The sequence below is a fragment of the Argentina silus genome, assembly GCF_951799395.1.
Source record: "Argentina silus genome assembly, chromosome: 7".
NCBI lineage: Eukaryota > Metazoa > Chordata > Actinopteri > Argentiniformes > Argentinidae > Argentina > Argentina silus.
Genome location: NC_139661.1, coordinates 6,359,755 through 6,384,268, shown reverse-complemented (window position 1 = coordinate 6,384,268; position 24,514 = coordinate 6,359,755). Strand labels below are relative to the sequence as shown.

The 24,514-nt window shown below is 40.1% G+C and overlaps 1 protein-coding gene across 2 annotated transcripts in view; it reads right to left on the bottom strand.

Annotated features, from left to right (window-relative positions):
• Nucleotides 1-9,518: 9,518 nt before the first annotated feature.
• Nucleotides 9,519-24,514, bottom strand: part of smarca2 (SWI/SNF related BAF chromatin remodeling complex subunit ATPase 2) — a 38,366-nt gene continuing 23,370 nt past the window's right edge. The window contains exons 28-36 of one of the 2 annotated variants that reach the window (XM_083672984.1): nucleotides 23,223-23,300; nucleotides 22,531-22,749; nucleotides 19,913-20,133; nucleotides 15,908-16,013; nucleotides 13,742-13,843; nucleotides 13,387-13,528; nucleotides 12,948-13,090; nucleotides 11,700-11,713; nucleotides 9,519-11,417 (exon numbers count right to left, since the gene is read on the bottom strand). In XM_083672984.1, the coding sequence (XP_083529110.1) occupies nucleotides 11,366-11,417; nucleotides 11,700-11,713; nucleotides 12,948-13,090; nucleotides 13,387-13,528; nucleotides 13,742-13,843; nucleotides 15,908-16,013; nucleotides 19,913-20,133; nucleotides 22,531-22,749; nucleotides 23,223-23,300 (1,077 nt within the window). In that variant the 3' untranslated portion in view covers nucleotides 9,519-11,365. The remainder of the gene's footprint in view (nucleotides 11,418-11,699; nucleotides 11,714-12,947; nucleotides 13,091-13,386; nucleotides 13,529-13,741; nucleotides 13,844-15,907; nucleotides 16,014-19,912; nucleotides 20,134-22,530; nucleotides 22,750-23,222; nucleotides 23,301-24,514) is intronic. The other variant, XM_083672983.1, reaches the window with a different exon arrangement.

Genomic DNA, 24,514 nt, shown 5'->3' with positions numbered 1-24,514 from the left:
TCTGATAGTAACTTTTGCAGTCAACACTGTTAAAACTCCAACTCATTTCCCCTGTGGGTTTCAAGAATGTAAAAAAAGTAGTTGCAGACACACGTCTGACAAATGCACACCGTTTACATTCAGGGTTCAGGAGAGCAGGAGTAGGCATCCTACAAAAATACATCTGTAAGCAGTTACTTAATCTGTTGTAAAACCATTAAATGGCCCACTTAGCAATTGTACTTGTTGGAATTCACTTTAAACATCTTACCCTACAGGTAAGATAGAATGTGGATGTTTAAATGACATACAAATTCTTCTTGGTAAGTCAAATGGGTGTAAAACAAATAGTTCAGTGAGCACAGACAGAGTGTTTTCCAATCTTAACAGGTGTATCCAGTGAAAGAGGCGAACACATGACCTGACCCAGAAAACTCTGGGCCATCTAGTGTGATTGCGTATTGATCCATTTCACTGCCACATGTGCAGACTCGGGGCAGAAGGGAGAGTCATACATGTAGGTGCATGGGGAAGTAATGAACTTCAGAGACAAACAGCTAAATATAGAAAATGCATTTCCAACCGCTTGTTGTCTATGATCAAAGTATCAGTTCTGAAGAATTAATTTGGACATGGTTGCTTAATTCAATTAGTAATAATGAATTCAAATGAGTTGTATTGATCATCAACATGTCACTTGTCCCATGTACAACGCAGATGTTGACAAAATCAAAGTAATCGATCAGAGTTTGAAAATTTGTTTTATATTCATGTTTGTTTTGCCGCTATTGAATTGTTCTCAAAAACGCTTGTGTTGCTTTTTTTGCCCTGAGACTGTGTGCACATTGCACTTGTTTACCAACATCAAAGGATTCTTTTCCTGTCTGGGTCACGTGGTATATAAAAATTGCTGACATACCTATAATAGGCTACAACTAGTGTGTGTGTGTGTGTGTGTTGCTGTGTGTCGCACACATGTGGCATGCAAGGTTAACGGCCCATCATTTTGGAACATAAAGAATGTCTATGAGGCAGCTGTCAACAAAATGTTGTCAGAGGAGTCCTCGGTTCACAGAGGCCCACGGGGCTCAGATGGGCCTTTTCACAATACAGGCACCTGCTGGGCCCCGCGCCGCGCGCACTTTAATCCCAGTCCTCTTTCAGACTTAAATTCCTCCTGAGCACATCAGGCACAGAGAGGCAGCATGGATACAGACACAGGAGATGGGTGCTCTCCGCACGCCATGCCTTCTCGCCCCTTGCTCCCCCCTCCCCACTCCCCCCCTCCCCACACACACCTCCTTCCGACCTGCCAGTCAAACCGAACAGCCCCAGACACCCTCCCTCAACCACGACCCCTTCTCCCGTCTCTCAGATTGTGCCCTATTGTGCCCTGATCAACTATCAGGTGCTGATTTCTACTGAAATATGAGGAATCTGAGAGAGACAGGGGGCAATCCTAAATTCCATGTACGTAACTGTGACTTTCGCTTAGATCATGCATTCGTGTCAAAGGGAGATGTTCGGGAAACTTTATTTTACACACGCAAATTTCAAGTTAGGATCAGATAACCAACAGACTGTAGCCATGGCTAAGCGGTCCCACTTAGAATAGGTGTCCTAACACTTGGCAGTTATAGATACAGCAGACCTAATTAGAGTTTAGTCGGTAAAAACTGTTACATGGTACAATTGGCCGAAGTTTAGAATTGGGCCACCGGTGTGACGATGTTGCAGGAGTTCCACGACGGCTTCTGAGAGTTTTATTTCAGGTCATTCACCTCAGCAAAACAACCACCAGGAGGCATTTTTGAGCATAATGCATATGCTTACAGTGTGTTATAGTGTGTTTACAAACATTGCCGCCTGATTAATTATGTTGAGAGTAGCTTAAGAGTTGTTGTTTCAATTTGGAAAAGGACATGTTTGAACGAAAATCGAGATTTAGCCTACTGGTGACAGTTGTTCTCAACTGTAGCAAACAGACCTGTGTCAACAAATCTCACTTTTGGCGCGTCTCTATTCACAGACTTCAGTCAAATGGCTGATGTACTGTACAGTAGGAGGCTTTATGCATTGCAGCATGGTCCCTGCACGCCTCCTTTTCCCTCTACATATTTTGGAAAAAAATACATGGCTGTAGTTGGATGCACCATGTAGCCTATATTGGCTAGTAAGATACAGAGCAGCAGGAGTGTTGTTTAAGGTGGCAAAGGACTGGACATGAGGGTTGAGGACAATTGCAAGTTGTTGTCTTATTTTTCTACAGGGAGAGGCTATTTAAAGTGCCCAGAGTTCAACATTTTGAAAAATTACAAATAATAAATAAAGTATAAAAATGCTCAACTTCACTGAATGCTCAAAATAACAAAAGGGAAAACTGAACCCTTGCACTGAGATGGCTAGGTGGCAGCCCAGCCTGCTCTGAAGGCAGCCCAGCCTGCTCTGAAGGCAGCCACGCACTGACTGGCCATCCCTGGTCCGTCAGGCTCTTATACCATTTTCAATTGGAAAGCTCCACAACAATGAATCTACTTTACCAGTCATCTTCCATCAAAATGATATTAATCAATAAATCAATAAACATGTATACAAACATAACATTTGAAATCGGATGTCATTACTATTATCTGCACTGCATTTGTGTGGACCTGAGATTGGATAGGTGTATCTGGTATCTTGTGAATTTGTTCAAATTCCAGAGCGCTAGATGAAATGACTGCCATATGACTTACACCTATCCATTCTTCTCAGATCTATGCAAGTGGCTAGAGGGTAGGGGCTTGAGGTTGTTATCAGATCTGTGTCTGTGAGCAAGATCTCAACCTGTTGCGTGGTGTCATATTGAGTCTACCAACAACATTGATGGAAAGATGGATAGCTATATTCCTTTACTTGCCTGACAACATATGTACCTGGAGATGCAGAAGCCCCCCCTCCAGTTCCATCATCTACTCTGCAGACCCAAGTCAAATACTACAATGATCATAAGTCATAAGGTGTGGAATCACCGTGACTTGTGATGTTAGTATGATGATAGTGTGAAATAAAACTGTTAGACCCCTAGAACTGTTGCATTAATATAATAATAATTCAGCAAATTAATTTTGCATTACATTTCTGCTTTTTTCCCTGTCTCTGTTCATGTGGCTGCTGCAGTCATGAATAAGGATCCACAGTCAATCAGCAATGAGATGTTAGGCACTCTGCAGGGAGATCCGTTAATGATGGATACAAAAAGGCTGATTTATCATTCTGAAAGACATTCCTGAGATGACTCATGACTCTGTACATGTCAGAAATTGTGGAGGATTAATGTGTGATTAGATGTTAAAATTGGGTTGCAATAGAACTGTTGAAACAGCCTCAAAATGACCTCTTTTCTACAAATATGCCACTGAAATGAACATGGCATCAACATCGGACATAGATGTCTTTTCAACGTTGAATCAACCACAAATGGGATGCCATGCTTCACATAGATTGAAATGGATCCTCATCTGTTCAGTAATGAAGGAGAGATGTTAGAAGTTAACACTTGTTGCATCTGTATAATGTACAGCAGTCTGTTTTGCTGGCTGTGTCTCAAAGTGAGCTTTTGTGTTTTGGTTTTGTTTCAGAATTATTATTTTTTTATCATGGCATGTTAAAAAATAAAAACTTTAAACTTGTTTATTGGTGGTATTTATTGACTCCTTTTATACCCTTTTTTTACCCTGCCTTTTATAATCTCACGTCACATTCCCCTCAGCTTTTGGAAGTACTCATAGGTTTGAATTGTAGTAAATATATAGTAAAAGTCACTTTACTATGCAGTATCCAAAAACCTCTATAGATATGCTATGAATCATTCATGAGTATTGCTTGGCACATCACTTTACTATAGGGGTGATACATGCTTCATATATTTGTTATGAACAATAAATTAATAAGTTGGTGTAAATATTTTTGCCCTACTGATGATTGACCCTTATACAAATGTATTGTAATGGCCCTTAGCCAACAATCATATTTATAACAATGATTGTTCATCCAGCCACAGATTTTTCACCATCCCTCCCCCAGGCACACAAAACAAAGCTGTGATAAATAGTACTATTAACACGCTCAAAGAATATTAAACACGTCCCCCAGGTTCAAGGTTTGCTTGAAAGGCGGTGCCAATGAATAACAAGATATGTTAAGGTAATGCATCATCAATAGTGGTACAGTGTGTTATACAGAATTCAAGACGAGCCAGGGGGGGTTTATTTATCTCCACTCCATTCCAAAGACTTTGGACAGAAACTCTGTCAACAGGAACAGCCTGTGTTCAATACGTACAGTAATACAGTCGTCCTGGAATTCAGTTGAAATTCTATGTGTGTTCCTGATTATTTATATTCCCAATGGCTATTCCAAGCCCATTAATGTCAAATTTAGATAAGACTAACATGTGAATTTTGCTAATAGGACAAAATGAAGTCTGTGTAACCAGGTTTAGATGGTAAACTTATATAGTTCAAATACCTCCACCCTGCACCATTGAATTGCTAGCTTTTCAGTGGTGTAACTGGTTTCCATCGGATATTTAGTTGACATGTGTGTTGGCAATACATAGGACACAGATTCAAGACTCATTTAAACTTGGAGTGTGAGGAAGCAATACTGTTTTCAGCAACTTGATCTGTTTCATCTGCACTCTTACTAGAATCAGGCATGTTAGCAATAACCTTTTACTTGTAAAGTCTGAAGGGCCCCAATGGGCTCTGTGGTACATTCAGAATGCATAATGTTCTCAATGTTTGAAATGTTCTGCTACTTACCTTGGAGCCGTAGGCGAATTTAGTGGTTGAAAAGTCACAAGTTAGCAGCGGTCCATTGTGAAAACCCAAATCAAGGCATCAATATCTGGAAATGCACCCGATTGGTTCAATTAATTGATTGACCATTAGTCCCATTAGAGTTGGGGTCAATTCTGTCTAGATTCCTGTCTGTTAAATTGGACTGTCTCCCTTGGGGGTCAATTACATTCCTTCCTTGAGAGGAATGTTAATGTAATTGACCCCAGCCCTGTAAGGCAGGTAAAGCTGTCCGAAACCTTTTGAGATCTTTTAATTGGTTTACTTGAGTGGTTTGCAAGGAACACCAGTTCTGATAAGAGAAAAGTTAAGTGGCACAGTGCTGCTGTCGAAACAATTGCCGCAGAGCAGATGTACTGTTACTATCCCATCTACGGGCATATTTTAGAAATTTATTTCGCATTGAACTGGTTCTTGTTAGGTGCTGCAGTGGTGTCACTCTTCTCTTTGTCAATATAACCCTTCTGCAATCGGAACTGTACATTTTCAAGCGATTGCTTTCATTAGAAGATAGCGAACGTGAACCATGTGTCACAGGTTTACAGTAAATCCAACACTGATTAATTCAAAAGGCAACAATGAAAACAGCAGAGCGCTCAATGACCATATTTATCATGGGAACAATAATTGTTGCAACTAATTACAATAATTGTAAGTACAACTAAGTACACATGTGTTATATCTAAAAATGGCATAAGATTTTATAAATGTATCATCATCATTATTTTATATATATATATATATGGTAAGTGGTACAATGGTAAGGAAAGGGTCCACTCAAAAAAAGAAGAGGCAAGCCATATATTGTAGTTAAACATTGCATCCATCAGCACTGTTATGGTTCTAACCATTGTCAATTACTGTGGTCATATTTATTGTACAGAGATTCAGTCAAAGTGAAGGTTGTCACACAAACATGCTACATCCAAAACACTTATCTAACCAAATTAAACATTGCAAAAGGTGGTCACTGCAACTAGAAACACCGGTTTAGATGAAGAATGTTATGGAAATGTGTTCCATATATGTCCCATACTGTACAAATCCATTCCAAAATGTCAGAAACAGATTGAAAATGGTCATGTTACTTAAGACAAGCATTGCTATGAACCATCAATGTGATATTTAAGGCAAACAGTTTCACAAGAAAGGACGAGTTTCACAAATCATAAATTCATGCTTTGAATGATTTCTTCATAAAAACGACTTGATAGTGAAACCTTTCCTCTGTCAGTAGTCTGTTCCACGTTGCCTCAATCCTCTCCTCTCTCAGAGCAGATGCAGCAGTAGCAGCATTTATCTGTATACTGCCCGTCACATACACTTAGGCTCAATTAGGTGGTGGATGCATTCGAAACAAGCGAAAAGTGCATGGCCACATGATAGCCACATTCCCACTACTGGCTGCTTTCCTGTCTGTTTTGGTTTGGGTGGCATATGCTGTCAAAGACAATAAAGGGACTGGCCAATAATTGTTATGGTCGCACACAAACATTATCATTATGCCTAACAGTGCATGAATACCCATCCCCAAGTGATGTATTGTACACAACGTTTGTTGGCTCTCTTACAAAAACTGTCTCTCAAATCTTGTCAGCAGTCTCTGTTCGCTCCAAAGGAGTGGTACTGAGGAGGCGTCAGCGTGACAACTCACATAATAAAACTGCTGTTTTAATGTGACAGTCTGCTTTGACCTATTTTAAGGTGACAGTCGAATGCGTGGTGAGAATCTCTGAAGTGTGGTTTGAATTTTAGGAACAAATTAGGAAAGAATTCTCATTGAATTCAGAAGAAGTTGAATTATGTTTGACTTCTCAGCCAGGATTGCTGTCAGCACTAAATGGGGTCATGCCATGGGAATGCTGTTTTCAAAATCAAGTGTCAATTCCCCGCTGCTGCTCTGCAAACACTTCTGATAGCGCAGTGCAGAAAAAGCATTATCTGTAGCAATTGAACACTTCGTCGTCAAAAGTCACACAAAACCATTCTCTCATGCTTTGGACCATTATTGTTTTTGGCATTGCTTGGGAGCATGAGAGGGCTCAGTACAGTACGGAAATGTGAGCCTTTCTCAATCATGCGTTAAACCGATAGCGAACCCGGGAATCCAAAGAGGGACAATGCCTCTTCCCGCAAGTCCTTTTAAGTGGTGCAAGAGTCAGTATTCATAGGGCCGGTTGGCCCCTACTAAAGTTAACGCGATACAACACTAGATCACTAGGCTCTCTAATAATAGAGAGCACCTGGCCCTTTCATTTCATCATACATGACTCATTTCAACTAGGGTTCTGAGAGGAATTCCTTGAATCGGTGCGGGGTTGTGAGGGCCCACGCTATCGCCGCTCGTAGAATGTGATGATGGTGGGGCCTGTTGACAAAAGCTACAGAGGAATAGCAGAAATTGCACTGGCACCTGACTATTTCCAGCTGACATCTCTGGCTCTCAGACAAGGATTAACGTCCAATTTATCTCTTTCTTCTCAGGCTTAGCTCTATCTAAACAGCTCCGAACATCAAAGAGCTATACAAACAGGGCCCAATGGATGTGTGCTCTTCAATGGAATCGGCTTAGTTTAGCTCCGTTTAAAATGGCTGGAATACAAAAATGAAAGATGTTTTGATCTCCCATTCCAGCTGTTTCAGGGCCCCTCTACTGCCCTCAAGTGTTAGGAGTCAGGGTACTGCAGTCAGAGGAGGGGTTCCTCTAGTCTACAACCCACCTGGAGCTGAGGAGGATGACAAGTTAGGATACTGTGCTGAAGAGGATACACTGGATCATACCTAAGCGAAAAAAGTATATTAAAAATATAATTTAAGAAAGTAAGAAAAGTATGTTTCAAGTGTATTCATAATTACCTGTACTTCAAAGGTATTGTGGCTCAGTTGGTAGAGCATGGTGCTAGCAATGCTTAGGTTGGGGGTTTGATTCCCACTGGGACCATATATACTGAAAAATGTATGCACTCACTGTAATGTAAGTTGCTTTGGATAAAGGTGTCAACTAAATGGCACACATTATGACGGTCACACATGTTATTATATTATTGACTATGCACTTAAATATATTATTTAAAAGTATACTTCAAATGTATATGCCATTAAGTTGTATTTTAGTATACTTTAAATAAATGTACTCAAGCTCAATATACTTACAGTTGTATTCTAGTATATATAAGAAATGTATTTATTTATGTCATTGAATTTGTATTTTAGTATAAGTTATCCCTACAAAAAGAACACTTTATTTTCATCCCTGGAAAGGATATTAGTAAAGTATAATTTTAATTTCTTATCTTTTGAAGTGTACATTTATATACTTTTAGAAAGTATAGTTTATCTCCATTTAACAAAAAATGTATTTCAGTATACTTAGTAAAAGTACACTTTATTTTCCTCTTTTGAAGTGTATTAATCATACTTCACAAAAACACACTAAAATTACGGTCTTAAATGTGAATTAAAATAGTTTCAGAAAGTAACTTTACTTTACTTTCATGTTGATATCATTGCACTATATGTGTACTTTATGTACACTATATGTATACTTATAAAAAGTATAGTTTATTATCATATTTTTAGGTACATACATACAGTACCCATACCAATATGGCATGGAACCCATGACTTCTCATAGCCAGTACGATCATGTCACACTGTTTAACCATGGTGGAGTGTTATAACTCGGCTGGATGTTTTTGCATATGTGTGAAATCAACTGTCCTGCGCTGTTCGACTTAAAGTGCCCTGTCTAAACTAACGCAAGCTTTATATATCTACTTCAATATACTTATAAAATAGTATGCTTCAATAGTTGTAGTAATATAATAGTATACTATTTCAAAGATTTGAAATCCCATACTGAATTTTTCATTTCGACAAATATTCCTGTGAAATGGTACACAATATTAGGTAACCTGGTCCTTCAATGCAGTTGCACCTCTGATAGGATCTAATAGATTAATTAAAAACAATTAGAAACTCAGTTTTGGCAAGTGGACATCTTGGTCATCGTGGGCAGTGAGTAATCCATCTCAGCAACAGCTTTGAACAATAACATTTGTAGCTTTCTTTATGTTAGTTAAGCCACATTTTACAGGATTTTATAAACTAGGTATATCGCAGGATGTTTATTATTAGTGGGCCACATTTGCCCGCAGCAGGATAGTTTAAACACCCTGCATATAGGCCTTGAGTGAGAAGTCATCTGTACTTAAAACTAGCGAACAACGAAGAAAAACAGGACTTTTGGTGATCAAATTCCCAATCCAAGCCTTTTAATCTTGCAGACACTATAAAGTATCAACCCAACATGTGTGGAGTGTATGAGGTAGGAAAATCATTTTAGTTTGATGAATGCAGTGTTCTACACCACTGGATGTCTGGATTATGTGGGATATACTGCGCTCATCATTTGCTGGCTATGAATCTCCACTGCTGGAGAGATATGTTTAGATGGCTAGCTACACGCACTCTGTTACACGTTATTACATAGTTATTCGTTTTTAGACTAGCCAGCAGTATCTGGCAAGCTAACATTAAGCTTGTGTTGTGAAAGACAGAGGGTTATGCAAGATACTGTTGAAATAGACCATTAAACAGCAGAACAAATCCCAGATTGTGCCTTTAAGTAGCATGTTTTACTCGTGAACACTATATCCTTTGAGTAACTAAGTTAAAGAAGGACACAGGTAAATCAAGTGATTAAAAACTGTGCCGATTTTATTTGCCCTGGGCTATGAGATACAACCACAAAGACTGTGCAAAGAAAGCAAAGATTAAGTCACACTCAGGGTGAGTTGACGAGCACAGATCACACATACAAAAATATATGTCTGTAAAATGTCAACATCGATGCCAGATAAGGATGTGCCAAAAATAACATACTGTAAGAGCTCACTACCGATATCAAGGATCTAATAGTAATACTCTACATTGAGGTATACTTTATAAAGGGTTTGTAGAGTTTATAATTAGTTCATAGACAGTTCCCTATCAGTTATAAACTGTTAGAACTCAATGGTTAAAATTATGTGATCAGTTTTCTTTTTTTTTCTGTCTATAAAGAAATTACAAACGATTTACAAACCCCTAAAAAGTATACTGTTAAGTTTTACTGATCTAATGACTAAAAGTGCAGAAATAAAGCACAACACTTCAATCCATAAGCATGAAATCAATATACTGCATGGTAATAGCAAATAATACATTTCTCTTTTCAAAACATTTAAACAATTTAAAACATTGCATCTTTAAAAATCTGTTTTAAAATGTCCATAGCTGCAAGGCAGACATACTGCAGATCTGATTGGCAACACATACTGTAAGATGGCTGATATTTCAACAGACATGCTCTGAGATGTCTGTTTTGGCTTTGAGAAGGATCTCTTCTCAGAATCACTGTTCCTCCTTAGCCTCTTAAAGGGGCATTCCGCCAAAGTCAACAATTAAATATGTTCTTCTTTATCAGAATTGTTTGATCAAAACAAAGCCTCATGCCTTGGCAGCTGTGGACTAAGAGTAAAAAAACATACCGGTGGGTATTGTTGTTTGTGAATTATACAATTGAAGTAGTATTCAGAAATCAAGATTTTGAATAGATAGACATTTCAGGAAAATGTTTTCTCATCTTCATAAGTGGCTACTGCTCCGATTACAGTTGCTACAAAGGGAGGCGTAGGCATGTCAAAACAAACAAAACTCTTAATAGTGAACAACACACTAAATGTTAAAATGTTTGTGGAATGCCCCTTTAATCCAAGATTTCATTCAGGACTGTCCTAATCATAGCAGGATGAACTGTAGAACCTGTGATATCCTTGAACATTTTGTAATAGTGGGATAAAACTTGATTTAGACAGTACCCTTAAAATAATCTATAGATCTTAAACTAACTACAATGGCTGGTGATAGTGAAATAAGTTGTTCACTTGCCTACAAAGCAGAAGTTGACAAAAATCTAATTAACTTGGTGATCTAAAATCTACCACTCATCTATAGCGGGCTAAACAAATACATACTGTAAGCTAAGACTACTAACGGACAGACGAAGTATACTGCTAGTAAGTTTCAAAATCAAAATGAAATATACACTGTATTGGCGTGAAAGGCCCCACTTTGATAAGTATGGTGGGACTGGGTAATGTGAAATACAAGGACTTACTATATATGATTTGCTGTCTCTACATTGCAATTATATTATATAAACACTTTAAAAAAAAGCAATTACAAACTAAGCATTTGCAAGGATACATTTTCTTTAAACATTTTTTTTCAGTTTCAAATTGGTTTCAAATCTCTTTTTTTAGCAAACAGTTATAAAATGTACAAGCATAAAATATAGGTTCTCACTAATGTTTAATCTTAAAAATATGCAGGTAAACAAAGTATATTGCCATAGAAAACCCCTTGTTGTCGTTCTATTGCACGGGTTTTGCAGTACTAACAGGTTAAAAAAATCACACTTGACAAAGCTGATGGGGAAAGCATTGGGAGAAAACACCAATACATACTGCAGAAAGAAAAGAAAGGATATGGTTTTCTATCCATCAGCTCTCCTCTTCCTCACTCATCATCACTTCTGCTCCCCTCAGACTGCTCCTGTGACAGACGAGACACAACGCTGTGATGTCATCAGCGGGGGACCCAGCTGGGCAGACTAGTCACTACAGCAATCAATACCCCAAATAACCAAAACTAGGGGGGAAGTTATATGAAAGCTACAGTAGACTGTAGAATAGCTTATTATGGTCTTAGAGAAGCCCCAAAGGGCCAAGAAGCGCTTCAACAAACCCTTTGAAAATAGTAACAAAATCCTCAGGTGGGAGAAGAAGATGACTGCCTCGAGCGTCCTCAGAGGAGCGTAAAAATAGCAGTACTTACTTTTTCCTCTTGAACTGCAGCAGAGCAGACAACAAAACAGAGATAGAGACCATCAAAGCTGAAGAACCAAGAGTGAGTGCAACTTCACCCTAGCTATTCAAGAACAACCTTCACCCCCATGGCATCTGATGACACTATCTTTACTTCGTTGTTCTTCAATAATGGTCCTGAGCAGTCATGGGGTGTGCAGGCTTTTGTTCCTGCCCGGCACTACCACACCTGATTCCATGAGGCTTAAAGGTCCACTAAAGTGAAAATTGTCATTTTGGTTTGCATTTTGGCTTCACCAGATCAAATCACCAAAAGACAAATGAAATGAAAAATAAGGATTCTGTCATTATCCAGTACTCTTTTTGTAAACATCTAGTGCTAATGCTCTGGGTAGTAAAACTCAAATCAAATAAATCAATGATATCATTTGCTTACATTTTACATCCCTCCCATTTTACATTGTCAGTTCGGCAGGTACAAATAACTGAGATTCGATAAAACTGGCCATTTAGAATGTTGTGGTAAACGCAGCAAGACTGTTCAGAATACAAGGTGAGAAAATGATGTAGCTAATGTTAGATCCTGTTATTTGAGCTAGCACAGTGCTGTATTCTGCAAGCTAGAAAAAAATGACCTGTTCGCTAACTTATCTTAGTAAAGTTGCTAACAATTTTAAAAAGCTAGCTTCAAAGTAACTCTCCAAAAATGTAATAGCATGCAACTGCAAACAGAAATGCTGCATAAATCCACATGAGATACTGTAGACTCATGGTCAACATTACAGCCAGCTAAAAAAACATTGAACCTCGGTACAAAAGGCTCACAAGACGAACTGTCAATCAGAAATTTGAACATGCAATCAAAAATGCGAGCGTCAATCCCCAGTCAGTGTCTGAGTCTGATATCTTGATAAATTGTGATGAGCAAAAAAGCTACTTCTTGCTTCTTTTTGAGCATTTTAATTCTAAACAATTACACTATGTAACATTTACCCAGAAAAGAGCTGACATGGAAATAAAAGTCACTTTAGTGGGCATTTAACGATAAGTTGATCATTAGCTCATCGGCCGTCTTAGTGCGGAAGAGGACCAAAAGCTTGCCCATTCTGTGGCTCTCCAGGACCAGTGAAGAGAAGTGAATCAATGAAGGTTTAGGGAGAGAAATAGAAGGGAAGGGATTGAGAGTCAATCAGTGTATCAGTGACAGAGCTGACAAATGTGCCAGCTGTGTCATTGATCACACCTCTAGCGGACCTACATTGTCATCCGGGTCATCGTTGCTGTCGTCATCGCTGACGATGGGCTTAGCCTTCCCACGGCTCTGTCTCTTCTTGCCTTTGTCGTGGTGACTGCCGCGCTCCACCATCTTACCCAGCTTGATCTTCACTCGCACCGACTTGGCTGCACAATGGAAAAAAGGAGAGAGAGATGAGTTTTTTTTATCCACCTAATTAATTATTAAGGTTAGGATATGGGGAGCTGATCCTAGAACAAGGGCAACTTCTACGATAGAAACGTGTATCTGAATTCTTATTGAAAATTTCCTATGAGAATTTCTTTCAATGTATGAAAATAAAATCAATTTGTTAAATGGGCTGAGAGTGATACTGGACTGACTGTATCTGGTTATACACAACATAAAAACACTCAACACACAAGTGAAGTAGACACTCATAGAGATGTATATCTCATCTTACTCTCCACCTCGGACTCCTCCTCATCGTCATCTTCATCATCTTCATCATCATCATCACTGTCTTCCTCACTCTCCTCCTCTTTGGAGATCCTCTGTCTGGCACTCTTAAACACTGACTGGAGCACGATGGAGTCCTCGTAGATCTATGACAAATAGAAGCGAGCAATACAGTTGTGTCACTGTAATCACCTTGATAAGTTGAACCAGATGTGTTTGTGCAGCAAGAGAGGAGTGGAGGGGAGGGGAGAGGAGAGATGGGGAGGAGTGGAAAGAAGGGAAAGAGAGGGGAGGGGAGAAAGCAGGAGAGGTGCGAAGAGAAGAGAGTGGGGGTGGGGAGGAGAGGTCAGCTGACTGACCTGAGAGCCTTCCAGGTTGAAGGCCTGGGCATTGTGACAGAGGAGCATGACGTCCTTCTCCAGGTCCCCCACACTTCTGTACTTGTGGCTACGGACACGTTCCTGGCAAACAACATGACACACTCTCCAGTCAAACTCAATTCCTGCACTGCTAAAGTATTACTGCTGTGAAATTACCCAACAGTCATGGGGAAACAAGAGATTACTTTTTGGAATTGGTCCATTGGTGAGAGAGACTTATATGGCCACATGATAAATAAAACTCATGTTGCACTATCCTTGAATACATTCAGTACAATGACAAATACATCGTTTTGTCCAGAGACAACACATTAAAGGTGGATTACACGGGACTATCAATTGCTAATTACTATTGGCAATTCATTTCTAAAATATATTGCTTGAATACAGGTGTTCCGTTAACTGACCGTCATTTACATATTTTTAGAAGTTTTTTTCCTTATTTTTCTTAGACCGAAACAAGATTCTCTGATCTGAACAAGGAGTACAGTTGGGGGCTAAGCACACAGCCCTGGGGGGCCCCCATGTTGAGAGTCAGAGTGAGTGAAGTGACGCTGCCTACTTTCACCCCCTGGGGACTACTTGTCAGGAAGTCCAGGATCCAATTAAACAAGTGTTGAGACCCAGGTCCCTGAGCTTGGTGACAAGCATGGAGGGGACAATGGTGTTGAATGCTGAGCTGTAGTCGATATCACAGCAATATCACGTTGGTGTCCCTCTTGTCCAGATGGGATAGGGAGGTGTGCAGGGCATAGGCAATGGCATCGTGGATCTATTGGGGCGGTATGCAAACTGAATAGAGTCAGAGTGTCAGGTGATTGAGTTGATGTGTGACCCGCTTGTCCAAGCACTTCATGATGATTGGGGTGAGTGCAACAGGGTGGTAGTCGTTGAGGGGACCGGGATGATAGTGGTTGCTTTGAAACAGGTGGGGATTACAGACTGGGACAGGGATAGATTGAATATGTCTGTGAAAACATCTGAGGACACGGCCAGGGATGCCATCTGGTCCGGCAGCTTTGCGGATGTTGATGTGCTTAAAAGCCTTCCTCACGTCGCCCGTGTTGATTGCTAGCACATTGTCCTCGCGAGCAGCAAGAGCCTTGACGGGGAGCTCCGTGTTGTTGCCGTCGAACCGAGCATAGAAATGATTGAGCTCGTCAGGTAGTGCAGCATCGATACCCAAGCTGTCAGCTTTCTGTTTGTAGTCTATAATCATCTGTAGTCCGCGACACATACCTCTTGCATCAGCGCCCTGGTATAGTGTTTCAACCTTGCCTCTGTAATTCTTTTAGCGGTCTTGATGGCCTTACGCAGTTAAATGCGTTGGGCCATGCTTTTAACAGAGCACGGATGTCACCATTAACCCAAGGCTTCTGGTTAGGGTATGTCTGAACAATGACAATGGGAACGCAGTCACCGACGTATTTGCTAACGTATCTAGTATCAGCGTCTGCATAATCACTGATGTTGTTGTTGTCCTTGAACACATCCCAGTTCGTGCAGTCGAAGCAATCCTGTAGCATAGGATCCGATTGGCTACTCCAGCGCTGGACTGACCGTGACACAGGTGACGTTTGCTTCAGTCACTGTTTGTACACTGGTAACAACAGGATGAAGGCGTGGTCAGATTTACAGAATGGCGCTCGTCGGAGGGATTTATAGCCATCTTTGGAAGTGGAGTATAGTGTGTTATCCCCTCGCGTGGAGCAGGAAATGTGTTGGTGCTACCTCAGTAGGACTTTAAAGACCTCTTCATCCCCACTACCCCCCTGTACAGTTTCTCTACCATATAAAAACAAAAAATAATAATAATTCTCTTCGAGCATTGTCACTGCCAATTGCCCTTGGTCCTAGCATAGATTTGTTTTTCTTATGATGACTGATGTATAGATGATTCACTTACTTTAGAGAAATGTACTTGTTGTAAATCACTTTGGATAAAGGTGTCTGCTAAATGTCTAAAATATAATTGTAAATTAATCTGACTCAGTTCCTAGCAAACTTGGGTTGAAATAGTATTTATATTTTTTCGAATACTTTGAGTGTTTGCTTGAGCCTGCTTGGAGTATTTTTATATGACTTCAAATACTATTTGAACCCAGGTTCTTATTGATACTGTAAATTGGTGAAGCTCTACTGTACCTTGATCTTCTTGAAGTCCACAGGCTTCCTTATCAGCTCGTAGTATTCTGGTAGTTCCTTCCGCGATGGCAACTGGACAAAGACCTCGCTGAGTTGTCTGCTTGACCTTAAGACCAACCAGGTAAAAAAAGACAATTTTAAGTCTCCACATCGGACCAATTAACACTGATGCAAAGTCTTTATTTCAACATGAAGATATATTGGTTATGACTAGTGGTTGTACCTGACCAGGATAACTTCTGGCCCCAATCATAGCCGATGGATTACCACATTTCGTAAGAGCAATCTTAAGCATGGGTCAACCTGAAAATAATGTGCTTACACTATAATCTGCATAAAGTGCACTGAAAGTGCTCTCCTCCTATGCCAGATTTGTAAGGCTACTTACATATCTAATGACTTTGATATTGAGCAATCAATCACAATGCTTTTCCAATCTTTCTGAACGTGCCAGATCCACAAAACTCTCACCGAGCCCAGATGACAGGGGTAGAGTGAAATAATGGTTCTACTATGGAACGGACCATTGTCATGGCAACAGGACTGTGGTCGCCCATTGGGAATAGCTAGGGGCTCCCACGATGAGCAAAAGTAGTCGTGTGGTCAAGACGTATGGAAGGATTTATTTACTTACTCAACTTTTATTTCCAAAAAAAATGAAAACAAATGGCAATTTCCAAACTATCAGGCTTGTGCACGGACATGATGTGGTATGTCAATCCCATTTGCAGTGTTTGGGGATTAGGGCCTGACAAAAAAACGTGCCCAAGCTCTGTTTTACCTCCCAGTGAGTCCAGAGCTTGACTCAACTGCACTTTGGAGATTCATTTTGAGGCGATAAAGACCCAACAAAGGTCCTTCTTTCTGGAATGGAATTCTTCTATCAATCTAATTTGGGTCTCTCAATAATATTCCACTGTGTGACGGGAAGTGTTTTGCTCCTGGGAGAATCATGCATTTGAGGAGTGGAAAAATCAGGCAAATGTCGAGAGTGGAAGAGAGAGTTGAGCTGTGATTAAGATGCTCTGTGAAGAATTACAATCAGCAGAGACAGGAAGGAATTTGACTCATGGAAAGCAGGTATTGGATTTTTGGAAGGGGTCTTACCTAAGGGAGACAGGCAGGGCACATTTAAGTCATAGAGATAGACACATGTACACACGCACGCACGCACACACGCACGCACACGCACACGCACACACACACACACACACACACACACACACACACACACACACACACACACACACACACACACACACACACACACACACCAGCTTTGGGGAGAGGAGAGGAATGACCAGTGCAACTCCCTGACTGTTGGATTTTTCCGGGCACCATAAATGGATGTTTACCACAGCCTTGTGTTCCTTGGAGATTACTTCATTCCATGAAATCAGCATTTTTCACTAGTATTTCAGGTCAGCTGGGTTGGGAGCAATGAAAGATTTCTGTTTTCCATTCCATGTCTCATTTTAGAGAGGAGAAAGCATGAGGCATATATGGGAATGAGGAACACTTGAACAATACTGGCATAATGTCAGGTGGCATATCATGACATAACATGACAAGTTAATGGCAATCACTTTTTTTTTACTAAAATTGACTGATAACACTAATGATGCATTAATCAAAAACAAAGGCAAGTATCTGAAGCGTTCCCTTTATGCCTTTTTTTTATTCACATTTAGAAAAAAGTGCTAGTCAGTACCAAAAAAAGGGTTCTTAATTTGTCCCTGTAGGGGAACCCTTATTGGTGTTTTTTTTAATCCTTTTATAATGGTTTTATGTAGAACCCTCTACAAGCAGTTCTATCTAGAAGCCCTTGTAGAAGCCTCTCCATGAGATGTTTGCTAGGGGATTGTGGGTAATTGTGAATTTCCGTTCTTTATGTTGTAATATCTCACTAACAAATGTACCTGTGATGTTGGTTCTTGTTTAATTCTAACTGTATTGCATCTGTGCTCATGTTCATGTAACATCCCAACTTCAAACAGCGCCCTGTGCCTTGCGTGGAATGAGGTTCCAAATAGCACCTCTTTCAGGAAAGGCTTCCATAAATTACTGCGTTGAACCTCAACAGTGCCATAAAGAACCTCTAAGAACCATCTCCCAGCAAGGATGGTTCTTCAGAACCTTCACAGTACAAAAGACCAATCTCGGATGTACCAATAACCAGAAATAGTTATTTGTATGGAAATGGATCTACGTAGAGAATGTTGACATGGAAAGTTTCCACTCCAGGGATTAGTCAGGCCCATATGAACAATCAGAAACTTGCTATTTGTGTGTTAAGAAGCAATAGATGGATTGGTGCTTCAACAGGAAACTGCATCAAAGCTAGGATTCATGGAAATTGATAGTTGGAAATCCTCATCAATAGTCAATTTGAGGAGAGAAGCATGACGTTTTTTGCAAAGTGCAGCTGCTATCTAGCTAGCTAAAGTTAGCTAGGTATAAAGCTAGCAAGCATTGTGTTCACATGGATCTAGAAGTTATACCTACTTTGTTTTGGGTGGTTATTATGCAGAAGTCTAGCAGCAGAAGTCTAGCAGCAGTTGTTACTGCGATAGCCTATAGTGTGTTCAGTAATGTTATGTTCATGCTGAACATTAATTGAATACATTAATTATATTACCACGCCCAGGCAGTCATGCTCTGTTTTCCGGATAAATGTAGGCATAAGATGAAGCTTGTTATGCATTGTGACAAGAAATAATATCACATAACGGTTTGTTGTTACCTTGGGATAGTGTGCAGCCGAAATAGTGTGAAACAGAGCAATTGTAACTGAATTTCCTGGCCTTGGTGGCAGATTTCCAATAGACACCTTTAATAATTAACAATTAATAATAACGTTTAAATGACACTTTTCCTGCATCAAAATACATTGCCTTTGCTGTTCATTCTCTGAAGCAGATCTGGGAATAATGCAGAGGAAAATCTTGCTGGGGAACATTTTGATATGTAAAAACAACTTAAAGCTGAATGGCCAATGGCTAATACTTCACATTAAATAGCCGCAATACTGGTGTCGTAACACTGTACTCTTGTAACAACATTAACATATTTTTGCATAGTCATCTTGTTAACAAATGGTAGCTTAAATTGAGTATAGTGGAATAAGAAATAGCCCTTATTCCACTTGTGTAATAGCACAAACCACTCAAAACTATTACTATGCTATTACAAAAGCAGCATGTTAATACAATATTGTTACTGGAGTAGTTACAGTGTTACTACACAGATGGGGGGGCAACTTGCTGCCAAATGGGCAGGGCAGGGTTCCCAATAAAATGTTAGATTTTCCTTGAATTTGTTTAGAAAATGTGAGGTCTCTTACTCTTCGTCCAACTTAATCAAATAAACCAATATTATTTGTTTGTGTTTACTTCCCTCCTTTTGAATTTGGCCCTGTCTGCTACGCTATGTTGTTTGAACTAGCAGCACAGTGACAGCCCGGTATGGTTACAACTGCCGAGACAAGGTGAAACTGGACAGTTTTAGAATGCTGTGGTAAAACCGAACATAATAGTTTGGTAATACTTAACTAAATAACAAGAGCATACAATTACAATGTGTTCATAGTGCATGATAAGACTTGTTATAAATGACTGCATTATAATATCTTATATCATATACATAACACATTATAGACTCACTCATTATAGGCATGTATGATACCTTATAATGTCTTCATCATATATCATATTATGCTATGTCTGTCCATAAGTGCTTTTTTTCAACTGACTTGAAATGGCTGATATTAGCTAAGGATAATTATGAGATGATATACAGTAGACAAAATAATGCAGTCATATATGCTTATAACATGTCTTATAATGTGCAATGCACACATTATAATGGTTTGCCCTAAGTAAATGGTTACCAAGAGGTCCAATGAAGACTGTTTTAGAACTGGGTTCTTCAGGACAAAGTTGCTTCCCCCGATCTAGATAAAGACTACACTTTTATTTATTTATTTTTTATATCTCTTCATCTTACCCGTCTCTGTAGTTGATGACTGTGTCCACGATGGCGTTCATCTGCTTGGTGAGTTTGGGGGGGTTGGGGGAGAGTTTCTCAGCGGGGGGACGTCCACGTTTTTTCTTGGCCTTCTCGCCCCCCTCCTCCCTCCCTGAGTCCTTGTCCACGCGTCTCTTGCGCTTGCGCTTCTTAAGCCTGATCTCTTCCTCCATCTCCTCCAGGTTACCGTCCTCAATCGCCTGCAGGGGGCGGTGAGACACGTTTAGGATAACATGGGATGCACAGCATATTGATCGATAGCGCTTGACATAATTTTGCCACTAGTAAAGTGGACCAGTGCCAAGTTTCTGACATGGATGAGATAATCAATTTGAAGCGCAGCAAACCTGATTATACGACAACTTCCTGTTTCATTTAGGGCAGAACAAGTAGCCATAAAAAAAGCCCATTGTGAAACAGCATCCACACCCGGATAATTAAATAAACTTGTTGAAATAGGTTAATGCCAAATAAATTGCTTAGAAAATAAAGAGATTGTGGATCATCATTGTGAATGAAAAGGATGGTAGTGATACACTATGGAAGTTTAGTTGCTAATAATTGACCTCAAATGTTTTCTTAAATGTTGACTGTATGGTTATCATACTCATGTGATACAATATCAATTAATTTCTTGCCTCATTAAACCACACATTCCTTAGTTTTAGAATAACAACTTTGGCAAAATAAGCTTTTGCTCATGGTCATGGCCAAAGAGATAATTTCTGTACATTATTTCTGACTATTAAGGGGACCCCTTTTGGCATGAGTGCACTCCAGAGGCAAATCTTCCAAAATGTAATGGAAGTGACAATGTAAGCCTTCAGCACACTATCAATATCAGCCAACAATGGCTTAGAAACATGTACTATATTGGCCAATGTAATAATAATTTACGAGATTCTGTGCAGACATTAAGATGCATCAATACCATAATTGCTTAGGCCTATTACGAGCACTTGATAAATATGAATACAACTAAAATCCCATCCCACCTGCACGCACACACACACACACACACACACACACACACACACGCACACACACACACACACACACACACACACACACACACGCACACACACGCACACACACACACACACACACACACACACACACACACACACACGCAAAGTGCTACAGTACATTGGATCGTGACTGAGCTAATAAACAGCGGAGGATAGAGACAGTTGGAAATAATCTGCAGATCGTCCAGCCACAACAGAACTGAATCTGAGAGCAAACAGGCTTCAACACACCCCTAAAAATGCACAATATGCTTCAGAATACAAACACGCACACATGATAAGTAAAAAGTGGACCTTTTTTTTGGTGAAATTCTCCCAAAGTTACAGACAGACCGTCAAAAGTAGAGACAGTATTGTTGCTCTCTGAAAGTATGCGGCAACAAAGTCTGTGAAAGATTAACATTTGTAAACCTTGGCTTTGCTATTCCCCCTCGTTTTGGTCCGTGCACATTCATTGCTGGCACTGCACTAACTATTTTAAGCAACCAAGTCTAAGATGTGTGGCAAACAGCACCACAGTGTGTTTGTAGACTTTTGACACAGAAACCACCTCTGCATGGTTTCTGCATGGATCGTATACCCCAAAGATCACAAACCCCGTCTTTTCTTAACACCACCCCAAAATGTTGCAGATTATCCAGGAACACACTGGGAGTTACGTCTCCATAGAAACTAGTACCCGCCCCCAAGCCTTCAAATGAGAATAGATTGTTATATTAACATATGAAGACAAGCGCTATAAACAAGGGCCATAATCTTTTCTGAAAAGTTGTGCAGAAGGAAGTCTCATTGTTTCATTGGTGAGGCATTTTGGGTGACTTGAGCGAATTGGAAGTGTGTGTGTGATTAACTCCACACACATGCATTGTTTCCATGGTCTGGGTTTTTTAGAAACCGCAGCAATATCCCACCTGCAGGTCTCTGCGCAATTTACAAGACTCTGGCTCCCTCTAATTGTCCCTCCTGTTTGCAGTCAGTCACACCTTGAGCCCATTGTGCAAAACGGCTTGCAAAGTTCCACCGCTGTTTCAGTCTCTCACTCATCAAAGCCTCCCGCCTAACACTTTGCAGCTTCTGGATTATTCTTAGTAAAAATCCTTCGAGGGGACAGTGTCAATCTATTTGGAGTTGGCGCCGCGTCAGCATGAATTGGGAAGATTGTAACTTTCGTGGAGTACGGTGGTGGTGGCAGGTTTGTGAGGTGTAACTCCTAGTGTGGCAGTTCTGTACCCACAGTTTTCAATGGTTTTGGTTTATAGTGTTAATAAAGGGATTATACTGAAAGAGAAAGAAAAGATGGCTAATGAGGCACTGTGGATTTGTTTGCTTGTCCTGAGAATGGACCTAGTACTGAACTGGTGATGATGTCTGTTCTTCAATGACAACTGCAAAATTGGGGTCTTGTTAGTTTCTCTCTACTAAGGCTGGCTTGCCCCACCACCCACCTACCCTTTTGTCAGTTTCCACCCTGTGTCATCATACAGATACCGTACATCTCATAACATGTCTTTTTACATGCTATGTTCCCATATAAACCAAGTGTAATCCGAGACTCTGACTGCAACGTACCCGCAGCCACTGTTTCTCCGTCAGGGCGTCGCTGTAGTCCACGTCGCGGCGGCTGCGAGAGCCGCGCCCGAAGATTTTGTCTTCCTCGTCCTCGAAGGTGAGCCGCTCTACCTCGGCGTCGTCCTTGATAATCCAGGAGGGCAGCTCGTCCTCCTCCATCAGACGTGGCTTCCGCTTGGGGTTCCGCGCGTCCTCACGCCGGCGGTCCAGGTCCATTCGCTGGGGGGGGGGGGGCAGGGAATAACTTTCTATTTCATTCGATCTTTTATTCATCCTTAATTTAAGTGGTTCCAAACCTTTTTCAACCAGAGTCCCCCTATTTCACATCTGATGAATGTTGCACGGCACTTTGTACAGAGGGTACTGTAGGATTTCGATTTTGCAGGAGAAGTTAGTTAAGTCTGAAGTCTTATAGAGTTGAACTACAGCAAATTGGTATTTAGTCTAAGGCTGGAACTGGAACAGAATCTCTTATTCTGAAAATGATAAGAAGCTCTGTGTGTGAGGATGGAGGTATTTTTAAAAGTTTGGAACATCAAACTGAATCTCAGCCAGAGATGGCAGATTTCCAATAGGCTAACGCCCTGCACCTTTATTGTTAATGTACAGACACAGCATGCTATACTTACATTTCTGGACTGTATAGGCAACATACAATGCTGATGTTTATGTTACAAACAGGCCTCTCTTACCATGAAGAGCTCAAACTCATCCTCGTTTCGGGCGATCATCTGATTGAGGGTTTCATCATCAGGCACTTCATCTTCTTCCTAAATATTAAAGAAGAAAATATACGTTAGTGACAAAACAAACAGTACGGCTAGTGTTATAATCAAAATATACTTTATCAGTATTATATAATTTTATTATATAATATTATATAATTATTATATTATATAATTTTAATCAGCATTAGACTAAATGAGTTCTTGCCATAATATATTAGAAATATGCAGCTGCATGAGGGACTGATATAGCCAACATTATGACATTGTGATTTGATGGTGGAAATATGTCAGGGGTATGCACTATACAGTATCAAAGCTCTCACTTAATATGAACACTGATCTGCTCTGATCATGACTCAAATACTGGTAGTTTAAGTGTAGTTAAAAAACATATATTGCGCCGATTATGGCTTGGTCATACCTACCATTGAAAATGCCAAATCGTCTTCGCTAACTTCTCAGCTGTTTGACCACTGATTTGTGTGCCGTTTTGTATGTATGCTCACCGTACTAATGTCTACACATCCCCTGAATGCTAATGTCATTTTCACCAGGTAGATTAAAAATTAAGACATTTCTCTAGTTAGACCTACAGCAATTTCTACACAACTGATGAAGATGCGGCATTTGGGTGCCATCAGGTTATGTCCCAGAGCATTGCATCGCGACCAAGATAAGTTCGTAGGTAATACAGTTTTCATTCAGTTTACAAAATATCACATTCATATGCCCATAGACAATGTATGGTGAAGACCAAAATGTTAAGTGCTTTGATGAATGCTAGTCTAACGTGAACGTTCTAAGATGTTAGATATTAGATATAATATGGGGCTGTTAGCTACAGCAGCAGCAACAACAACAAGCAAACAAGCAACAATGAATGTGCTGCCCCGCCGTTAGTTTCAACACGTGGATGGATGGATGGATGGCCAGAGCTTGGCTATCTCTTATGTATTAGGCTGTTTGAGGGAAGCTTTGAATCCTAAGAAACCTGCCCAGTGGTGAGTACATGTTGTTTGAAGTACAGTAGACCAACATACAGCACTATAGCAGGTATCAAAGCTGTGTGCTATAAAACCTTGTTAGTGCATAGGTGAAGTTATGGGTGGTAGTGCTCATTTTGAATTTCCTGTCTTTTGCGGCTTTTGACAAGCCATAACTTCTAACTTAAAACTTTGACTTCAAATCCAAACTGTTGGAGTATATAGCTAAGAAGTTACTAATTAAAACAATTAATTGCATTAGAAGCTTTGATC